The sequence below is a fragment of the Capricornis sumatraensis genome, chromosome 7, assembly GCF_032405125.1.
Source record: "Capricornis sumatraensis isolate serow.1 chromosome 7, serow.2, whole genome shotgun sequence".
In the NCBI taxonomy this organism is placed as follows: domain Eukaryota; kingdom Metazoa; phylum Chordata; class Mammalia; order Artiodactyla; family Bovidae; genus Capricornis; species Capricornis sumatraensis.
In genome coordinates, this window is record NC_091075.1 from 103,181,068 (window position 1) to 103,205,199 (window position 24,132).

The 24,132-nt window shown below is 39.4% G+C and overlaps 1 protein-coding gene across 2 annotated transcripts in view; it reads left to right on the top strand.

Annotated features, from left to right (window-relative positions):
- ARHGAP24 (Rho GTPase activating protein 24) overlaps positions 1–24,132 on the top strand; it is a 468,485-nt gene that overhangs the window by 426,987 nt on the left and 17,366 nt on the right. For both annotated transcript variants that reach the window (XM_068975093.1, XM_068975094.1), the window contains one exon: positions 23,429–23,561. In XM_068975093.1, coding sequence (XP_068831194.1) covers positions 23,429–23,561 — 133 coding nt within the window. The remainder of the gene's footprint in view (positions 1–23,428; positions 23,562–24,132) is intronic.

Genomic DNA, 24,132 nt, shown 5'->3' on the forward strand with positions numbered 1-24,132 from the left:
GTATTGCATTTGACTACTTCTGTTATCAAAGAAATTCTGGTCTCAAAAGTAGCTGGAAAGTATTCCTTCAACCTCTATTTTCAGAAAAAAGTATATGTAGGTTGTATTATTTCCTTCATGTATCTTCGGTAATATTTGCCAATGACATCCTTGGAGATGAGGTGAAAGAGTTTGATCCTGAACAATGCAGTAGGTTATAATAAGAAATGTCATTTTTATTCTAAGTGAAATGGAAATCCATTGAAAGACACTTAACAAACTAATGGAAAGATTTTATTTACATGTTAGAAAGAAAAAAATCACTCTGTGAGAGAAAACTAATATTTCTACTAATCTACCCACAGAGCACTTCTGGCACCACATGTGTGGGCTTTCCACAACAAGCCAATTCTCCAGTTCTTGATGGACACCCACTGACCGTCCTATGAATTAATCAGTTCTGACAATAACTACCCAGAGTTAGCTCAGACCCCACAGGTTAAGGGCTCGTTTCCACAAGGCTGTCTCACCACCCCCCACCCACTTCAGGCATCAATCATGAGTCCCACCAGGTTATCACCTGTACTGACCAACCAGCCATAAATCTGAGAGTCCTCAAGTTCAATCATTTGCTAGAAGAGCTCACAGAATTCAGGAAAACAGTCCATTTACTAGATTACTTGTTTGTGATAAAAGGATACAGTTCAGGAACACAGATGAAAGAGAGGCGTAGGGCAGGGATGGCAGAGGGGCTTGGAACAGTCACACCCTCCCCACTTATACCACCTTCCTTGCACTTGGACGTATTCACTAACCTAGAAGTTTTCTGAACCCCTTCAGTGAGGAAATTTTTATGAAGACTTCATTATATAGGGATTTCAGTCCTAGGTGGCCCAGTGGTAAAGAATCCACCTACCAATGCAGGAGACTCAAGAGACATGGGTTCAGTCCCTGGGTTGGGAAGATCCACTGGAGAAGGAAATGGCAACCCACTCCAGTATTCTTGCCATAGGCATGATTGATTAATCACTGGGGCTAAGGTTCCAACCCTCTATTCACCTGATTGGTTTCTCTGGCAACCACCCTTCACCCACTCCACCCTTCATCCTCCTTAAGAACTTTCTCAAGGATGCCTTAAGTAAGTTCAGACACAGTTGAAAGAACTTGGTAGGAATAACGAAGAATTTTTCCTTTCTCTTTCCTCATTCCAGAACTATTTTAGGAACCGGGGATAAAAAGAAAATAAGAAAAGATGCTTCTATATTCTTATAATTTAGGAAATTACAAGGGTTTTAGGAGCTCTGATCAGGAGCTAGGGATGAAAATCAAAAGAGATCATATTATCACACTCTAGCAATCTGAATATGCTTGTTTTGATAAGTAAATTGTTAAGCTTGTGTCCCTTAGTCATAGGGAGGCAGATATGCAAATTGCTGCTGATGAAAAAAAAAAAAAAGAATTCCCAGATACATGGACCATGAAATAAAAAGAGTAACATGTTTATAACCAAGTGTAATTGTAAACTATATTCTTTGGGAATAAATAATCCATAATTTTCCAAGGAGAGTGAATTACTTTTGGAAATGTGTTCAAGTACAGTATTCAGCCCATCAGATTTTTTAGTGAACTGGCTGAGTTTAAAATTTCATGTGATCAAGTCCTAGTTCAGGTTTCAGTTTAGGGGGATGTGAAGGCAAACTGCTTGGGAACATTTACTAGTTCAAGTTATTCTCACCAGTGTTCATCATCAAAGTGATCTAAAAAAGAATATGTTTAAAAATACAGATCTTGTGCAATGTTTTGACTAGATATTAGTATATAAAGCAAAGTACAGAAATTTTTCTTTGTGAAATATGTTAAAGAATAAGAATGAATAAATAGTATCACCTGTTGATTCTAACAAAGCTTATATCTCGCTAAAGAGTTAACCGGATTTAGCTTTCATCTTTATCTTTATTAAAATCTGGAAAGAAAATCTCACAGGAATTCTGCAAAGACCATCTCTAATTTTAATATTAAGGCCTAATAGTACTATGCTGCTAAGTCACTTCAGTCATGTCCGACTCTGTGCGACCCCAAAGACAGCAGCCCACCAGGCTCCTCTGTCCATGGGATTTTCCAGGCAAGAGTACTGGAGTGGGGTGCCATCACCTTATAGCTCTAATATTAAGCTCAAAAATTTGAGTTTTAAAGTAAGCTTTTTAGATAACATTTTATACTTATAAAAGTATAATGCTATTAAAATTTAATATAAACATTATTAAAATCACATTTTAAATTATAACATTTTCTATACAATATAGATGCATATAAGAAAGAAAGATGAATATTTTAAAACAAAAAAACCCAGAGAGATCTTGTTTTATATATATATAAGTTGATATGTACTGAATAAAAATAAAGATTTATCTAAATACAGATATATATATATATATACACACATAAATACTGGAATCACACAGTTTTTGCATTTTGCCTTTTCATGCTAACACTGTATCATAAAAAACTTTCCATGTCACTAAGTAATTTTCATAAACACGATTTCAGGGATAATATAATAATTCATAGCCCATGGGGTCGCAAAGAGTTGGGCACGACTGCGCGGCCGAGCTGAACTGATAGTAATTCCTCCTACCATCATTTGGGCTTGTCTCATTCTCCTTTGTTGTTGTGTTCAGTGTTTTGCCTACATCAGTCGTACACTGCTGAGCATCTATGTTCATAAATCAGCCTGTGCTTTTGAAGCTGTGGATCCATTTGGAAGTTAATATTTCATATTTGAATGAAAGGAAATATCTTGTGTTACAAGAGAAAAAAAAAGATGGTTTGAGAAAGAGAAACTTAGAACATAGACTGCTTGAATTTAGAAATTGCAAGTGCATGTGCCAGCTTTATGAGACCAGGGGCTTTCTGCTCTTTAATGGTATCAAATGCTATTTTCCCAGTTCTGAGGTCCAGGTTTGAGACCTTATGTATGAATGACTTGTTCCTACATTTAAATGAGGTATTTCCACAGACTCCTTGACCAAAGGGAAGTCTGTGAGAAAGGACACTTTCACTGACCTGAAAGAATTTGTATTTAATCAGTTTATGTCAACTGTAAAAAACAACAGATGTTGGAGTTCCTAACCATTCTTTTCTTAATTATTTCTGTTTCATAGTGAAACAAATCAAAATATAACATTTTATGTTAAACATCCCCACATTGAAGGGACAAAAATGAAATGCAGAATGTGTGAAACCAGATTAGGAGCCAAGTGCTATTTTGTTTCCAAAGCTCTCCAGATGGTATCAGCTGTTAAAGAAGATGCAGTTTGGAAGAGCTGGGAAGGTAGGGTCAAAAATGGCCATGTGGGTGTCACATTGTAGCATTAATTGCTCAGCAACAAAATAACTACACACTTACAACACCACCATTAAGAGCTAAGACAGAAGGCTGGAGAAGCCTGCGATTTTACACACTCTGTCCAAGAATCCCATAAGACAGCTGCTGTCCGAGGTATCCCAACTGCCCTCCCGCTTATACTGAGCTCATTCTGCCTTCATCCCTCCTTCTCTTCTGTTTTGTTTCATTTGTGTTCGTGACTGATTCAGGATCACTAAACACACTTCAAGTCTACAGATGAAAATGAAAATAAATAAATAAATAACCTAAAGTTTAGGAGACAGAAAAACCAGACACATTTTAATTTTACCCTCTGGGTAGCCATATAATTTTTAGCCTTACTGACCTGAGTTATAAAAAGTGAACTTGAAAAGGATACACTACAGATTCTCAAACATTATTTTGGAAAAGAATGACCCAGAGAGAAATCTCAAGGTCCAGATGCCCAGACCCCAGTGGCTCTCATTCTGATTTAAAAGGATTGAGGATACCTAGGAATCTGCATTTCAGGCAAATCCTCAGATAATGTTTATATACATTGTTATACACATGATGTTCTAACCACAACTTGGGACATGGTAGACAGACAGTGGGCTGCAGAAGTGTGGGTTGGAGGAAAATTGTTTCTTTATAGTGAGGTGCCTCAGTTTTCTAATATAGGAAATGGAGGCAAATATTAACATCAAGCACTACGGGGAGCAGTATATTAATTCTGATTCGGCTAAACAGGTCTTACTTACACTGTCGTGAAAGATAAATTACTTTCTGGGGAATACATTTTATGTGTAAAATAAAATATTTCCTATCTGCTAAAATGGGTCTGAAGTTTTACAACAGACTAAAAAGTACATCCCTATACTTTTGCTTTGATGTCAAGAAAACTCTTGAGAGTCCCTTGAACAGCAAGGAGCTCAAACCAGTCAATCCTAAAAGAAATCAACCCTGAATATTTATTGAAAGGACTGATGCTGAAGCTGAATCTCCAATACTTTGGCCACGTGATGGGAAGAGACAACTCATTGGCAAAGACTTTGATCCTGGGAAAGATTTTGAAGGCAGGAGAAGGGGACGACAGAGGATGAGATGGTTGGATGGCATCACCAACTTGATGGACATGAGTTTGAGCAAACTCCAGGAGATAGTGAAAGACAGGGAAGCCTGGTGTGCTGCAGTCCATGATGTGACAAAGAGTAAGATGTAATTTAGCAACTGAACAACAGTATTTCGATCCATGTGAAAACTCAAGCACTGTGGAGTTGGATGACATACTACAGACATAGAGCATTTGTATCATAGTGTAAATCAAAGATCTTGCTGAGCCTAATTGTGGAAAGTGAAGAAAGAAAATAGTAGCTTGAGGGCATAAGCACAGGTAGAGTTGGAAAAGCAAAGAACAGACTCAGGAGTTCACCTAAAGCAAGCTCTGAACTTACATATGGCAAATTAGCTACTTATTTTCAGCAACTGAGTGATTTTCCCAAGTCCAGAAGGAAGTCAGTCCTCCAAAGTTCTGGGCATCTATTTAGCTATGGTAGCTCCTAACACTTCTATATTTTGATGCAGTTCTTATATATTATGGTGGCTTGACAAGACTGATAACCATTGTTTTAGAGTACTTTTCAAATGTCTGTTGAATGACATAGGACTATCCTGACTTTGACCATATTCTTATAACACCTGTGCTTGATTTTCTGATATTTTTCCTTAATTTTTTTCACTGTTTTTATTTTTGATCAGTTTCATTGTAAAAGAAACTTGATATTTTCCCCCTAAAAACAGCATCACTTGCCATAAATACAAGGTTAATATAGTACAAGTGCAATGGCCACAAAGCATATTATTAATTGCTATCTGAATATAGCTGCTTTGGGAAAACTCTGACCCTTGGAAGCTCTGTTTATTTGATGAAAGTGAAGATTGGCAGGTGGCAGAAGCACTTGAGAACTTCTCAACCCCAACTGGTACTTCCTACTTGATATAATAATCAGGAATAGCAAATCAAAAATGGACTAGTGTTGCTGCTGTGTCATTTGTTATCACTTAATGTCCTGTCCATGTGGCACTTGATTTGGAAGTGCCTCTTGATGAGGGTGAAAAGGGAGAGTGAAAAAGCTGGCTTAAAACTCAACATTCAAAAAACTATGACCATGGCATCTGGTCCCTTCATTTTATGGCAGATAGATGGGGGAAAAGTGGAAACAGTGACAAATTTTATTTTCTTGGGCTCCAAAATCATTATGGATAATGACTTCAGCCGTGAAATTAAAAGATGCTTGCTCCTTGGAAGAAAAGACAAACCTAAACAGAATATTAAAAAGCAAAGATATCACATTGCCAACAAAGGTCTATATAGTCATAGCTATGATTTTTCCCATTGTCATGTATGGATGTGAGAATTGGGCCATGAAAAAGGCTGAGTACCAAAGAACCAATGTTTTTGAATGTGGTGCTAGAGAAGACTCTTGAGAGTCCCTTGGGATTGCCAGGAGATCAAACCAGTCCATCCTAAAGGAAATCAACCCTGAATATTTATTGGAAGGACTGATGCTGAAGCTGAAGCTCCAATACTTTGGCCATCTGATGTGAAGAGCCAGGGCATTGGAAAAAACCCTGATGCTGAGAAAGACTGAAGGTAGGAGGAGAAGGGGGTGACAGAGGATGAGATGGTTGGATGGCATCACGGATTTAATGGACAGGAGTTTGCGCAAACTCTCGGAGATAATGAAGAACAGGGAAGCCTGGTGTGTTTCAGTCCACGGTGTTGCAGAGTCTGACATGACTTAGTGACTGGACAACAACCATACTTTGGGAAATACTGTCCACTCTTTGCCAGTACTGACAGGCCTACTTCCTTGAATGTTTGGCTTCATATCTAATTTGAACCATGGGTGTAACTTGCAAGAGTCTCATGAAACCCTCTTGTAAACATACCAAGGTCTGAAAAATTAATGAGCTTCAGGGAAAATATTTCATATGTGGAAAATACTTGCTCAAATGAATACTTACTAAATACTTTATGTAAGACAGATTGTTAGCTGGAAATCTGTCATGTTCCATTATGCTTACTCTCTTGGTAATGTATTTTTAAAGTACATCTGAAGTGGGGGACCTGAATTTCTCTTTCCTTTCAGTTTAATTTTGAATAAATTTAAGCTCATTTCCACTAACCTGATTGAGTGATGGAAAAAAAAAATAGCCAATTAACCAAGAACTTTCCCAGTATGTGGCATATCTGTCAGTTGGCATCTGTGTACTTATTTGTAAGAAACTGGTGGAATAAGAGTTCAGACTTTGATGAGAAGCAGGCACCATTTACTTCACATGTTAACAATATGAGACTAGTTACTTAACTTCTCCAAATTCCTAGTGTCCTTGTATGTAAAATGGAAATAATCCCTAAGAACCCCCTCAATTTTAAAAATAAACGAAAGTGGAACAAAACCATGGTGGAACAAAACCAAAACGAAAGTGGAATAAATGGTACAATGTGAAGAAGGCACTTAGCTTATTTATTGTCATTTGAGTATCATGACATTGATGATGATGGTTTTAACATTTTGGGCTTCCCAGGTGGCATGAGTGGTAAAGAACCCTCCTGCCAATGCAGGAGACATAAGAGACACAGTTTTGATCTCTTGGTCAAGAAGATCCCCTGGAGGAGGGCATGGCGATCCACTCCAGTATTCTTGCCTGCAGAATTCCATAGACAGAGGAGCCTAGCGGGCTGTGGTCCATGGGGTCGCGAAGAGTTGGACACAATTGAAGTGACTTAGCATCATAGCATGCATGCGTGACAAGAAAAAGTAATATGCCTGAACACATAGATACAGAAATTGTGCTTAACTATGAATTCTTCGGTGTTTTAATACAGAATATCTTCTTTTCAGTTTTGAAATCTCTATAGCAATTCCTACTGAAACAGATAAGATACCTATAAGGTCTTATATTCTGAAAATATGTTTTTGTGTGTGTTGTAAGTCAGATTGCAAATATTCTTGCAGGAGTTTGGTGAAAGTACATCCCTTAAAAGTATATATTTTGTGAAATAAATGTATTGAGTTACGTTTTACATATCATACAATTTGCCCATTTCAAGGCAGTGATTTTTAACAGATTTCCCACGTTATAACAGACTTCCCACGTTATGCAGCTCTTACCATGTATCAGTTTTAGAACATTCTCATCACTCAAATAGCATCTCTTGTACCCTTTATTGTTATTCGTAGCAGCCCTTCCTCCCCAGCAGTCACTAATGTACTTTCTGTCTCTATAGATTTTCCCTTTTTTGGACATTTTGTATAGATAGAATTATTCAATATATGGTCTCTTGCATCCAGCTTTTTTCACTTAAGCATAATGCTTTTGAACTTCATCCATATTTCAGCAAATATCAGTAGTTTGTTGCTTTGCATTCATGAATAGAACTTCAGTTTGTGGATATACTACAGTTTGTTTATTCATTTATCGGTTGGTAGATATTTCAGTTGCTTCTGCTTTTTTGGCTTTTAGAAATAACATTGTGAATATGCATTTTGCGTGGACATGTTTTCATTTCTCTTTGGTGCACACCTACAAGTGAAATTGCTAGGCTTTATCTGTATTGAACATTTGGGTAATTGCCAAACTGTTTTCCAAAATGACTGTAACATTTTCTATTTCTACTAGCAATGTATGAGTGTTTCATTTTTTTATCCTAAACATTCTAGTGAATGTGGGATGGTATCTCATTGTTGTAGTTTGCATTTCCTTGATGACACTGATTCTGTGTATCATTTTATATGCGTACGAGCCATTCTTAAATACATCTTAGAAGGCATATAGTTTTTTATTTTCTGATTATCTTGATAATTTATTATAAGGAAATGGTTGAAAAATTGCTAAAGAATCAAAATTGTATTATGGGAATTAAGGTAAACATCTGTGAACTATTAAAAGCCTACATATACACACTCATGAGGATCTCACTGTTGATATTCACTTAAAAATCTATATTTGTAAAGCAAAACTCTGCATGTGTAACTAAAACATGAGCTCAAAGAAAGTAGAGAATTTTAAGACTCTTGATCATCTTTTTTCCCCTAACATCTATAGCCGTGTCTTGACACAATGTAGACATTCAATAAATCTTTGTCCTTCACTATCTCCTGGAGTTTGTTCAAACTCTTGTCCATTAAGTTGATGATGCCATCCAAATATTTCATCCTCTGTCACCCTCTTCTCCTCCTGCCCTAGCCTAGGTACCCAACTAACACAAATACTGTACTATAGTGTAATAAGTTTATAATACTTTTAACACAAATAATACTTTAAAAACACACACACAAAAATAAAACATTTTTAATCTTACGGTACAGTACCTTGACAAGTTCAGTAGTACACTATAACAGCTGGCCTACAGGGACTGGTGTTGAGTGAACAGGCAAGAAGAGTTACTGACTAGGGGAGGGAGAAGGGGGTGGGAGATGGTAAAGCCGAAGGGTTATCAGCAATAGGAAATGGAGGACAAGCTGTGATTTCTGTCACGCCTGACATTGGGCTTCCAAGGTGGCTCAGTGGTAAAGAATCTGCCTGGCAATGCAAGAGATGTGTGTTTGATCCCTGAGTTGGGAAGATCCCCCGGAGGAGGAAGTGGCAACCCTCTCCAATATTTTTGCCTGGAGAATTCTTGGACAGCAGAGCCTGGCAGTTTACAGTCCATGAGGTCACAAAGAGTTGAACACTACTTATCAGGCACACACTGACATGGATGGAATACGTGTTTGCATCTTTGAAAGTTCACAACTCGAAGAGCTGTAATATAGGGGATTTACTGTATATGTGGTAGTAAAGTATCCTTTCCAACAAAGAGCTGAACAACATTTTGGTGTGAGATCCGCAATAAGTATATAATTGGATTCTTTTAAAACTTTTTATTCTTTCCCTCAATATATACGTGTGTGATCAGTCACTCAGTCATATCTGACTTTTTGCAACCCCATGGACTGTAATGTTGGCCTCTGCTCTCCATGGAATTTTCCAGGCAAAAATATTGGTGTGGGTTGCCATTTCCTCCTCCAAGGGATCTTCCTGATCCAGGGATCAAACCTGCATCTCCTGCATCTCCTGCCTTGGCAGGTAAATTCTTGACCACTGAGCCACCTGGGAAGCCCCAACTGGGATGGTATCATTTAGCTCACATGTGGAGAATGCTTTTGTGTTGTAATAAAAGACCACTGAAGTGTCCAAAGGAGGGACAAGTTTTGAGTGGATTTGAACACTTTCAGTGTTGATTTTGTAGAGTCACATGGATATACCAGAAAATCCATTTAAATTCCTTTTAAGACTATGAATTATAGATTCAGCAATGTAAAACTAAATCTTTATCCATCTCCTTTGTAAATCTTTACAAAGATTTTTTTCCCTACATTATGGACTTTATTAGAAGAAAATAAGTATTCTGGAAAAGAATGTTTGCCTCCTGTATTGTTTATCCTAGAGTCAGATAATCAAAATCTTTCCAAAATTTTGATTTTCCTGGTGGTTCAGTGGTTAACTAACCTTCTGTGCTTCCCGTGCATGTGTTGGAACACAGTTGGAAACTGAGATCCCACATGCATTGCCACTCAGCACCCCCTCCTCCAAAAATTCCCAAACTTATGATGGTTACAAAAATAAATGAGCAACACGCAAAAGAGTCAGTGTTGAAGACACATTAATAAAAAAAAAAGTTATAGTAAGGAAACTTTGGTTGCTATTTAGTTTTCAATAACTAGAAAAATTATGTGTGATACTTAGTTCTGTTTTTTTTTAATGAAAATATTAAATTATGTACGTGGGTTTTAAATGCTGTTGGGGGAATTTTAAAAGATATTTTTAGCATATGCCCATCAGCATTAGAACATCAATAATGCTTCTCTGGAACATTCTTGGTTGCATAATCTGAAATCTCTCAGAAAAAAAAAAAGATTAATTGTTGAATGTATTATGATGATGACATTTCCTTTGTTTCTCCTGAAATTCCATCTGTGGAGTTTAGTAAAGGGGAAAAATATGTAGGCAGACAACATAAAATTGTAAAGTAACTAAATACAGCTGTAACTTCTCTGTCTTAGCTAAGCCACATTCATTAACTGCCAGGATTTCAAAGACCACATGAAACTGAAATTACAACTCATAATGTTTCAAGTGCTGGGTACAATTGAAGCCAGCAGGAGCTATGTGACAGTCTCAGGTACATACAGTTACTAATGTCAAGATATGAACGCTGGTAGAGTTGTATAAACCCTCTATGAAAGAATACTTCATGTCTGTACATGAGGAGTCAAATGTTAGGAAAAATGGCATACCTCATTTTAAACAAAAAATGTGAAAGATCATCATTCACATCTCACTAGATAATTACATAATCATAGTGTACTTTAGTTCAGTTCAGTTCAATTGCTCAGTCATGTCCAACTCTTTGCGACCTCATGGACTGCAGCATGCCAGGCCTCCCTGTCCATCACCAACTCCCAGAATTTACTCAAACTCATGTCCATTGAGTCAGTGATGCCATCCAACCATCTCATCCTCTGTCATCCCATTCTCCTCCCGCCTTCAATCTTTCTGAGCATCCCGGTCTTTTCAAATGAGTCAGCTCTTCACATCAAGTGGCCAAAGTACTGAAGTTTCAGCTTCAGCATCAGTCCTTCCAATGAACACCCAGGACTGATTTCCTTTAGAACGGACTGGTTGGATCTCCTTGCAGTCCAAGGGACTCTCAAGAGTCTTCTCTAACACCACAGTTCAAAGCATCAATTCTTTGGTGCTCAGCTTTCTTTATAGTCCAACTCTCACATCCATACATGACCACTGGAAAAACCATAGCCTTAAGTAGACAGACCTTTGCTGGCAAAGTAATGTCTCTGCTTTTTAATATGCTGTCTAGGTTGGTCTTAACTTCCCTTCCAAGGAGTAAGCATCTTTTAATTTCATGGCTGCAGTCACCATCTGAAGTGATTGTGGAGCCCAAAAAAAATAAAATCTGACAATGTTTCCACTGTTTCTCCATCTATTTGCCATGAAGTGATGGGACCAGATGCCATGATCTTAGTTTTCTGAATGTTGACCTTTAAGCCAACTTTTTCTCTCTCCTCTTTCACTTTCATCAAGAGGCTCTTTAGTTCCTCTTCACTTTCTGCCGTACGGGTGGTGTCATCTGCATATCTGAGGTTATTGATATTTCTCCCGGCAATCTTGATTCCAGCTTGTGCTTCTTCCAGCCCAGCATTTCTCAATGTACTCTGCTTATAAGTTAAATAAGCAGGGTGACAATATACAGCCTTGACGTACTCCTTTTCCTATTTGAAACCAGTCTGTTGTTCCATGTCCAGTTCTAACTGTTGCTTCCTGACCTGCATACAGATTTCTCAAGAGGCAGGTCAGGTGATCTGGTATTCCCATCTCTTTCAGAATTTTCCACACTTTATTATGATCCACACAGTCAAAGGCTTTGGCACAGTCAGTAAAGCAGAAATTGATGCTTTTCTGGAACTCTCTTGCTTTTTCAATGATCCAGCGAATGTTGGCAATTTGATCTCTGGTTCCTCTGCCTTTTCTAAAATCCGTGTGAATATCTGGAAGTTCGCAGTTCATGTATTGTTGAAGCCTGGCTTGGAAATTTTTAAGCATTATTTTACTAGTGTATGAAATTAGTGCCATTGTGCGGTAGTTTGAGCATTCTTTGCCTTTGTTAGGCAATGAAATGAAAACTGATCTTTTCCAGTCCTGTGGCCATTTCTGAGTTTTCCAAATTTGCTGGCATATTGAGTGCAGCACTTTCACAGCATCATCTTTCAGGATTTGAAATAGCTCAACTGGAATTCCATCATGTGCACTAGCTTTGTTCTTAGTGATGCTTCCTAAGGCACACTTTACTTCACTTTCCAGGATGCCTGGTTCTAGGTGAGTGGGCCATTAAGATCTCTTTTGTACAGTTCTACTGTGTATTCTTACCACCTCTTATAATATCTTCTGCTTCTGTTAGGTCCATATCATTTCTGTCCTTTATTGAGCCCATCTTTGCATGAAATGTTCCCTTGGTATCTCTGATTTTCTTGAAGAGATCTCTAGTCTTTCCCATTCTGTTCTTTTCCTCTGTTCTTTGCACTGATCACTGAGGAAGACTTTCTTATCTCTCCTTGCTGTTCTTTGGAACTCTGCATTCAAATGGGTATATCTTTCCTTTTCTCCCCTGCTTTTCACTTCTCTTCTTTTCACAGCTATTTGTAAGGCCTCCTCAGTCAGCTATTTTGCTTTTTTTGCATTTCATTTTCTTTGGGATGGTCTTGCTTAGCAAATATATATTATTCTTTCCAGTTTTTTTTTTTTCTTCCTGAGCCATTCCTGGGGTAAATGTGAAGTGAACAAGAAGTATCTTAGTCCACTTCTCTCAAACTGTAGTCACATAATCCAGTGAATAATAAGTGCAATCTGTTAAATATAATTTTAAAATATCTGTCGATGAGTTTTCTTGTGTCACTTACTATGAGTGGTTTCTTTATATCCACCTGAAAATAGGTCATCTGAATTGACAATAATTTTCTAATTTTTTAAATCATTCATGCATTTCCTGGCATATATTTCACACTTCATGAATTTAGGAAATCATATTTCACAGAACAGCCAGAGAAAGTATTAACGTGTGGATATTACTCCATCGTGACTCCCAACCTATATTAGAAATGCCTATGTTTATTAAAAATCATAGCAAACTAGCTACTTCTTCCATTGGCAACAATAGATACTCTGTGCAATGTCAAAGGGTAGAGCTTTCTCCTGAGACAATTCTGAATAAATATAATAAAATTCTTCTGGCACTGAGAGAAAACAAAATCCAACATGCAAGTCAATCAGGGAGAGTCTTGATTCGTTTTCTTCATACCATAAAACCAATTGGATACATCGTCAAAAACTCTATGAATAACACCTTACACTAACACAGTGTTATATGTCAAGTATATCTCAGTAAAAATAAAGTAAACAAATATGCTTCAGTTACAAAATTAATCAACATGGATATTAAAATGAATTAATATGGCCCTGGTGACTTGGGACTCAAGGTTCAATGTTATATCCAAATTTAACTTAGAAGTAACATTCAAACACACATAGTGCATCCTTTTAATATTGTGTGTGTGTGTGTGTGTGTGTGTGTGTGCTCAATCGTGCTAATTCCTTGCAACTCAGAGTTAAGTATAACAAATAATTTTTCTAGTTATTGAAAACTAACCACCAAAGTTTCCTTAATATAACTTTGTTTTCTTATTAATGTCTTCAACACCGACTGGTTTTACATGTTGCTTATTTGCATTTGTAGTACCTTAATGTGTATTAGTATGTATATATATGTGTATATATATAGAGAGAGAGTGTATATATATATATAGTATATATAGTATGTAAATACACAGGCAGAATCTCTGTGGTTTGCAAACAGACTATCTCTAATCATATCATTGGTGACCTTCAAATAATTCTTTAGGTTTATGCTTATTCTAAGGAATTATATACATTATAAATATGAATAGAGTCTTAGTTTAATAAAATCTTTGTGACTTTTTGACCTCAGATTTATTTTCTATGGGAAAAATTTATGGGAAATTTTTTTTTTCATAGCATATGACAAGTTTGTATGGTATTAATGTCATTTGTGAGGCTTCCCAGGTGGCACAGTGGTAAAGAATCCACCCACCACTGCATGAGATGCAACAGACGTGCATTTGATACCTGGTTCAGGAAGATTCTCTGGAGAAGAAAATGGCAACCCCCTCCAGTATTCTTGCCTGGAAAATTCCATGGACAGAAGAGTCTGGTGACCCACAGTCTGTGGGATCACAAAAAGTTGGACGTGATTGAGCACGCGCATGCACACACACACACACACAAAATGTTATTTATAGTAAAATGATGCACCATGAGTGTTTGAGTGTTACTTCCAAGTTAACTTTGGACATAACATTGGACCTTGGATCCCAAGTCATAAGGACCATATTAACTCATTTTACTATATGTTGATTAATTTGTAACTGAAAAAACTTTTTAAAATTTATTTTTATTGAGATGTAATTGACATGAAACATTGTGTAAGTTTAAGGCATGCAGTGTTTGTTCAATATAACATAGATGTGTGTGTGTGTGTATGTGTGTGTGTGTGTGTGTGTGCTAAGTTGCTTCAATAGTGTCCAACTCTTTGCAGTCCCATAGACTGTAGCCTGCCAGGTCCCTCTGTCCATGGGGCTCTCCAGGCAAGAATACTGGAGTGGGTTGCCGTGTCCTCCTCCAGGGGATCTTCCTGACCGGGGGACTGAACCCTTGTCTCACGTGTCTCCTGTATTGGCAGGGAGCCCTTTACCCCTAGTGCCACCTGGGGAGCCCACAACGTATATGTCACTGCATGATTGCTGTTGTAGTGTTCCCTAGCACCTCACTGGGTCAGCTCAGTGCAGTCGCTCAGTGTGCCCAACTCTTTGCGACCCCGTGAACCACAGCACGCCAGGCCTCCCTGTCCATCACTAACTCCCAGAGTCCACCCAAACCCATGTCCATTGAGTCAGTGATGACATCCAACCATCTCATCCTCTGTCGCCCCCTTCTCCTCCTGCCTTCAATCTTTCCCAGCATCAGGGTCTTTTCAAATGAGTCAGCTCTTCACATCAGGTGGCCAAAGTATTGGAGTTTCAGCTTCAGCATCAGTCCTTCCAATGAACACCCAGGACTGATCTCCTTTAGGATGGACTGGTTGGATCTCCTTGCAGTTCAAGGGACTCTCAAGAGTCTTCTCCAACACCACAGTTCAAAAGCATCAATTCTTCGGCACTCAGCTCTCTTCACAGTCCAACTCTCACATCCATACATGACCACTGGAAAAACCATAGCCTTGACTAGACAGACCTTTGCTGGCAAAGTAATGTCTCTGCTTTCTAATATGCTGTCTAGGTTGGTCATAGCTTTCCCTCCAAGAAGTAAGCATCTTTTAATTTCATGGCTGCAATCACTATCTGCAGTGATTGTGGAGCCCCCAAAAATAAAGTCTGCCACTGTTTCCACTGTCTCTCCACCTATTTGCCATGGGACCAGATGCCATGATCTTAGCTTTTAGAATGTTGAGCTTTAAGCCAGCTTTTTCTGTCTCCTCACTTTCATGAAGAGGCACTTTAGTTCTTCCTCGCTTTCTGCCATAAGGGTGGTGTCATCTGCATATCTGAGATTATTGATATTTCTCCCAGCAATCTTAATTCCAGCTTGTGCTTCTTCCAGTCGGACACAGCTGAGACACTGAGCAGGCATGCATGCACGCAGGCTGCCTTAATAGAACACCACACACTGGGTGATTTAAGCAACAAAAATTTATTTTCTCACAGCTCTGGAGGCTGAAAGTCTAAGACCAGGATACCAGCATGAGTGGACTCTGGTAAAGACCTTCTTTTTGGCTCTTAGATGGCCACATTCTCACCCTGTACTCACCTGGCCTTTCCTCTTGCATGTGCACAAGAGCAAGTGGAGGAGGAAGCAAGCTTACCTGTGCCTTTTATTATAAAGACCCTAATCCCATCAAACCAGAGTCCCACCCTCATGACTTCGTCTAACCCTTATTACCTCCCAAAAGTCCCATTTCGCAACATCATCACATCGGAGGCTGAGACTTCAACATATGAATTTGGGGGAAACAGGTGTTCAGTCCATAGCAAGGGTCATCATACAGTTCTCTGCCATCACCGCTGTTAAGCCTGGAGGCTTCTTGGAGGCAAGCACAAATTCAGTGTGGTCCAGACGGATAAAACTGTCCTTTGGTGTTGTATGTAATTCAGCAGTGACTCTTACATAACTACAGTGAGGCGAGACAGTCTAACCAGATTCAGATTTTACTGCCAAAAAGTGTACTGGTATCTGGTTATGACAGATACATTAAAAAAGAAAAGAAAAGCTAGAACAGAACCAGACTTTTCTTGTAAATGTTTAGTTTGGAACTGCCTGCTGACTTTGGACTCACTTTTCTATGTCTTGGTGAATTTGGCACACAGAGCAGCGTGTAGTTTTAGACAGTTTATTGGCAGGCTTCACCTTGGTAATGCTCCTGAACTTTTCAGTCTCATATACATTCTCCCTGCGATTTGATGGCTATTACATTATTTTTTATTAATTCCAAGCAGATCTTAGGTCATCTCATGGTATGTGTTGCAAAGAACTTTGCAATAACTTTAATAAATTTACTGTTTGGTACACTGGAAATTCACTTTAGTCACTTAAATCAACGGATTATGGTGTGTTCTGTACATAGTATCCACAGTGAAAAATTCCCACTTCTGATTTTGAGGCTTAAAAATTTTAAGGTTTTGATCTGTGTGGTATTATACTTGTAATCACTGTGGCATTCTCCTCATCTGTATGCGTGAGTCTGTTTATCAGGGAAGGTGGAAGTGGGGTTAGAGGATGAGCAAGAGGGATTGTTGTCAGATTCCTTTATCACGGATTAGTCAGAGGCCTATACTGTACATAGATTATAAATAAGCAACTTCTGGAAAGTATAAAATACTTCTTACAACCACACACCTGGCAGGGACTTTCCACCTGGTATATACAGAAGAAGTTTAAGTCAAACAAATGAATCATGGTATGGAAATGTGTTGATGGTGATGAAAGTGAAAAGCGGAAGTCGCTCAGTCGTGTCTGATTCTTTGTGACCCCATGGATTATACAGTCCATGGAATTCTCCAGGCTAGAATACTGGAGTGGGTGGCCTTTCCCTTCTCCAGGGGATCTTCCCAGTGCAGAGATTGAATCCAGGTCTCCCTCATTGCGGGCAGATTGTTTACCAGCTGAGCCACCAGGGAAGCCCAAGAATAAGAGAGTGGGTAGCCTTTCCCTTCTCCAGGGGATCTTCCCAACCCAGGAATCGAACCAGGATCTCCTGCATTGCACCTGGATTCTTTACCAGCTAAGCTATCAGGGAAGTTGATGGTGATGGGTTAGCAACATAAGCCCAAGGGGGACAAAAAAGATCTATGTTGTTCATGTCTGTTGTACCTAGGATGGGTGAAAGGCAGTAGACACTGTAGGTGTTCAAGAACTATTTGGTGAGTGAATGATAGAACGGTCTCAAAATGACCAAAGGAAGACCCTGCAAGAATGTAAAATTGGGGCATTTATAGAAAGTTGCATGGAAATCAGGCTTGATTTTAAAAAACACCACAGAATCCAGAGTTAAAGTCCAAGTCCAATCTAAGGTGAAACAAACTCCATCTGTTGAACAATTAAGGGACATATGCTAGCATCTTCTGGCCTGACAGCTCTTTCACTCGGGATCCCTGGGCCTGCCGTGGTCTTTTTGCTCTCACTGGATACGACTTGCACAATTTTTAACTTAGTTTCTGAAAACAGATTTTACCACCAGGTGAGTGAAAGAGACCTGAGGTCTGGGTAATGAATTTACATTAGCAGATAGTTTTGAATTTCTACGAAGAGTGCGATTTTTTAAACCACCCAGACCCCCATCTTGGGACTTTCCTAGTGGTCCAGTAAAAAAATGAACTTGCCAGTGTGGAAGATGTGGGTTCGATCCCTGGTGGGAGAAGATCCCACATGCCGCAGAGCAACTAAGCCCATGTGCCACAGTTACTGAAGCCCAAACTCCAAAGCCGGAACTCTAAAGCAACAAGAAAAGCCTCCGCAGTGAGAAGCCTGAGCGCTGCAACGAGAGTAGCCCCTGCTCGCCACAACTAGAGGAAGCTCACGTGCAGCAGTGAGATCCCGGGCAGCCAAAAATAAATAAAATATTTTTTCAAAAGAGCTTCTTAAAAAAAAATCCAAAACCCCTCATATCTCAGTGATTAGCCCCAATTTGCTTTCTGTGCAGTTTCCTGTTGGTTTCCCCAAGTGGAGTTTAAAGAGATTCACTGGACTACTCTGAGGACCTGAGACAGGGACGCATGTGTATAAGTGTGTGCTGCTGCTATTGTTACTATTATTGTTACTACTACTACTACTATTAACCAGTTTAGGGATTTTAACTCCCCATCGTATATTGACTCTTGTTCTAATACAGTCAATTCACTTTGTTGTAGAACATATTTCTCTAAGGCAAAGAGCGTATCGCATAAGATACTTTGAGCAATTAATGCATACCATGGATATGTACTTAATTGACTGTACATATTAAAGCAAATATTAATTAGGCAAAATAGTGGGTTTTCAGTAAGAGATACAAGGCTGTAGAGTTAGATGAGGGAGGTAGCTATTTTTTAGAATAGATATACAAAGAGATCTTTCAGAGCATCAGATTTCCCCTTGCAGTGAGTAGCCTACTGGCAATTAGGGAGGATGGACTGGGTTCCTCTTGAGGTGAACCGGAACTGATAAATACGTTCCAGTCTTCCTGAAACAATTGTTTTCTTCCATTCAGTGGGAAAGTGAAAGTCGTTCAGTCGTGTCCAACTCTTGGAGACTCCATGGACTATACAGTCTATCGAATTCTCCAGGCCAGAATACTGGAGTGGGTAGCCTTTCCCTTCTCCAGGGGATCAGCCCAACCCAGGGATCGAACCCAGGTCTCCCGCATGGCAGGCGGATTCTTTACCAGCTGAGCCACAAGGGAAGTTCAGTGGGAAAAGGACAAAGCTAAAAATGAGAGCACAAGGCAAAGAAAGTCTCTATTTCTACAAAATAACCTAAATTTAGCAAAGCATCTCAAAAAGTCATAAATTTTTAAGTTGTTGCCTTTAAGCAAAAAAAATGTAATAGCCTTTACTAACTGAAATAAAAAATAACATATTTGTCATTTTTTTCTTACCATTTTTATATAACCAGCAGAGTACAGGTATATTCTTATAATGCTGGAAACTAATTAATGTATCACTGTAGGGAAGGAATAAAATAGGTATCCCGGTTCACATCTCTTATCTTGATTCATAGCTCAGATATTTCTATTCCTGGAGCATTCCTGCAGCTTTGGTGCTAAGAAAATTGCTAGTGGGTGAAGAATGATTCTGCACTCTCTCATCCGTCACAGTTTTCACAGCATTGCCATTAGTCTAACTTTGCTTTCGCGCCACCTACTGTTCAAAGGTCCTCACTACTACAGCTCAACTTCATTAGAAGCAAAATAATACAGGAAATAACAGGTCAGCTGGGCTTCCCAGGTGGCTCAGTAGCAAAGAATCCACCTGCCAGAGGAGCAGATAAAGAAAAACGGATTCAGTCCCTGGGTGGGGAAGATCCCCTGGAGAAGGAAGTGGCCACCCTCTCTAGTATTCTTCCCTGGAAAGACCCATGGACAGAGGAACCTGACAGGCTACAGTCCATGGGAGCGCAAAAGTCAGACACAATTTGGCAACTAAACAATGACAACAGGCAAGCTACCTTAAAAACAGTGTGCCTGGGGACAGGCAATGAAATGAATAGTTCATCATGGAAACACAAACAGATTTCTTCAATATATATTTCTTATTTATCATTATTGTCTCATATATTTATTGCATTTAATTCACATTTTATATATTCTATTTATATGAGCCTATAAATTATACTTGATATACTCCATATATTGAAATTACACACGTGTGCTCAGTGGCTCAGGTGTGTCCACCTCTTTCCGACCTCATAGACTGTAGCCCCCCAGGCTCCTCTGTTCATGGAATTACCCAGGCAAGTATATTGGAGCGGGTTGCCGTTTCCTTCTCCAGGGGATCTTCTGTACCCAGGAATCAAATCCAAGTCTCTTATGTCTCCTTCACTAGCAGATGGATTCTTTACCACTGAGCTACCTGGGAAGCCCCATTGAAGTTATATTCATTTTATATCATTTCTCTAAGGATCTAGAAGGATCCTTAACTTTGAAGGCAACACAACCCAACAACCTAGTCACAGATTGGATTGGATTAGAGTGGACTAGGTATGAATGGAATCAAAAAATGGAAATGCTACATTGCAATAATAGGTGGCACTGCATATCCTGTAGGTTGTGGTGCTGTTATTGCTCATGACTGTGCTTTCAAGGGGCTGGTGCTTTACCGCATATCTAGAGAAACACAGAGGGGCTGTGGACTGTATGAAACCGAGTAACTTACCAGAAAAGAAAAAAAAAAAAAACACTAGTATCTTTTATTTTGCTTTACCATAAAGATTATTTTATGTCTATCTTTTCAAAAAATATTTTGGAAAGTATTTTTAGGAATACGTGAACTTGAACACAGTATTTAAGATGGCCCAGAAACATGATTTTTATTTTCTTTACTAGCCTTTAAGATGGTTTCTATATTGTCTATTAGAAACATAATAGAAAAAAATTCATTTCTGTAATTGTAAAAAGAATAAAGTTGGTTAAAGATAGGTCCTATAGGAACACCCCCATCATTTTAGCATCTGTAAAATGGTTGACAGTATATCCTACCAGCCCCAACCGGCTCTGATGTTAAAATGGAAAGCCTCAGCCCTTGCCCTGTGTAATTCTGAGGTAGATGAAGTCCCATGGTCTTTGAAGATGCTCCCTTCTGCTCAGACTTCATCCTCTGACCTCTGTTCTCCCTTAGCGTGTTGTCAGTTTCCCACTTTGGGCTCTGTTTACCTGCCGTGCTTTAATCAGAATGGCTTCTTTTATTCTTCATTCTCAGTTCATTCTTACACTCCTTCACATCTTAGCCTAAGCATCACTTCAACTCCTGAATTAGTCATTTTTTGCTATTAGATGGCACCCAATACTTTTCCGTATTATCATTCACACACTTGCAGTTAGATACTTGTGTTATTGACTTTATTTTTCTGGGCTCCAAAATCACTGCAGATGGTGATTGCAGCCATGAAATTAAAATGCTTACTCCTTGGAAGGAAAGTTATGACCAACCTAGACAGCATATTAAAAAGCAGACACATCACTTTGTCAACAAAGGTCTGTATAGTCAAGGCTATGGTTTTTCCAGTGGTCATGTATGGATGTGAGAGTTGGACTATAAAGAAAGCTGAGCACCAAAGAATTGATGTTTTTGAACTGTGGTGTTGGAGAAGACTCTTGAGAGTTCCTTGGACCGCAAGGAGATCCAACCAGTCCATCCTAAAGATCAGTCCTGGGTGTTCATTGGAAGGACTGATGTTGAAGCTTAAACTCCAATACTTTGGCCACCTGATGTGAAAAGCTGACTCATTTGAAAAGACCATGATGCTCAGAAAGATTGAAGGTGGGAGGAGAAGGGGATGACAGAGGATGAGATGGTTGGATGGCATCACCGACTCAATGCACATGGGTTTGGGTAAACTCTGGGAGTTGGTGATGGACTGGGAGGCCTGGTGTGCTGCGGTTCATGGGGTCACAAAGAGCCAGACACAACTGAGCAACTGAACTGACTGACTGGCTTGTTTTATTAGGGCTTTCCAGGTGGCACTAGCAGGAAAGAACCCACCTGCAATGCAGGAGACAAAAGAGACACGGGCTTGATCCCTGGGTAGGGAAGGTCCCCTGGAGGAGGGCATGGCAACCCCCTCTAGTATTCTTGCCTGGAGAATCCCGTGGACAGGTGGGCTACGATCCTTTGGGTTGTGAAGAGTTGGACACAACTGAAGGGACTTAGCCTGCATCACCTGTGTTCTCTACTTTCCGTCTCTTGCCCCCACCAGATTATAAATTATGAGCAGGCTAGAATATTCCTTAGGGTCCTAGCCATTGTGTTTTCTGTAATTTCCACTACAGAATAGATGCGGGGGAAATTGTTGAGGAAATCAGACTGAGAGTCCAAAACTGAGAACTGAGATGCCCATTGTTTCAGTCCCTGTGGAACTGTGAAGTCAACTCTGCTTCTGTGTCACCCTTGGGGCAAGAGAATAGCCACAGAGGCAGGAAGTCCCAGTGCCTGGATCCCAGCTTCTGAAAGACCTTTCAGCGACTCATCACTTCCCGAAGCAGTCAGGGAGTGGAGTGTTTTTTCCCACAGCTTACAGAATCCCTGGTCTTGCTCACCACCGCTCTTCCCACTTCCTGGGAATCAATTGACCTTTCACCCTCCCCCTGACCACCACCTCCCCTTCCCATGCTCCTTTTCCCCACCAGCCCCCAGGAAACAAAGCAAAAGGAAACCAAAAAAATCCCCAAAACAAACAACTGCCTCTTCCTATCTCTGCTGTCAGCCATCTTCATGGATTAACAGGGGATACAGAGAACAAAATACAAATTAATATTTCACCAGATTATCCTGTTACTCTGGTATTCAGCAGAAAATAAAAATAAATTTTGCACATTACACAAAGGACACGTTGAGTTTTCAGTGCTTATTTTTGTAGCGCCTCTCTTTGCTTTCTAAAAGACTCCAAGGATTCCCAGCTATCTTAGATTATTAGACAAGCAATCATGCTGAGAACCATCTTTAAAATGAGCTTTTCTTAAAAAGTTAGAACATGCCATACTAAACTTCATGTGTCTATAACCAATCACCGATGTATTCTAGAGAATAAGAAATGAATTTAGGATCCAGAGATAATTAATTTTGTATTAATTAATATACACATTGGGCTTTCCCAGTGGCTCAGGGGTAAAGAATCTGCCTGCAGTACAGGAGACAGAGCTTCGATCTCTGGGTCAGGAAGATCCCCTGGAGTAGGAAATGGCAATCCACGCTAGTATTCTTGCCTGGAAAATTCCATAGACAAAGGAGCCTGGTGGGACAGGGATCGCAAAGAGTTGGAGACAACTGATCACATACATATGGAGACTGGGCATTTGGGGTATGCTGCATTGCATTTTATTTAAAATCTGGTACATATATTCTCATTTATGAAAGTAACATTCTTGTTTAACATCAGATACTCACAAAAGATGAGTGTTTACACTTTTTAATATTTTCAAACCCCACTGAGGATTCCAAGTCCCTCTAGGTCCCTCTCTTCCCCACCTGTGGTAGCATCTAATAGGCGTTACCTAAGTATGTGCCTCTTGAAAGCTGGATTGACTGATTTAATTGCCAACAGAATACAGAAGTCTGACTTTTAGATGTATATTTGATGAAACATTAATCAAATGGTATAAAGTTCACTCCATAAAAAATCTTCATACTTCTATCCCCACAGCAACACGGATGTACACACAGTGGCATCACTTCTTAAACTGTATCTCCGAGAACTCCCAGAACCGGTTATTCCTTATGCCAAGTATGAAGACTTCTTGTCTTGTGCCAAACTGCTCAGCAAAGAAGAGGAAGCTGTAAGTCGATGCAGCGATTTCTTAAAATGCTATTATTTGGGGGTTTTGTCAGTGTTCCTTATCTTTAACCTGTAAATTTTCCTTTGCCCTGTGTTTGGATTGTTTTCCACTATGCTAAATATTGACATTACACACAGTTAGATTATTATACTTGTTAGATTTTTACACAGTTAGATTTTTACACTTGGGCTTCCCTAGTAGCTCAGCTGGTAAAGAATCTGCCTGCAATGCGGGAGACCTGGGTTCGATCTCTGGGTTGGGAAGATACCCTGCAGAAGGCAAAGTCTACCCACTCCAGTATTCTGGCCTGGACAATTCCATGGACTGTATAGTCCATAGGGTCGCAAAGAGTTGGATGCAACTGAGTAACCTTCACTTTCACTAACACAGGTCCCATTTATAATCCTCTCTCTCATCAAAAAGGAAAGTAGAGCTGAACAAATGAAATCAGCACACCTTGCCACACTGCCCCCTAAATGCTAAAAATTGGAAGGACTCTCACTATATTAAGGCTACTAAGTTTAAGTTTTGTGGTTTGCTAAGTGAAGTCGCTCAGTCATGTCTGACTCTT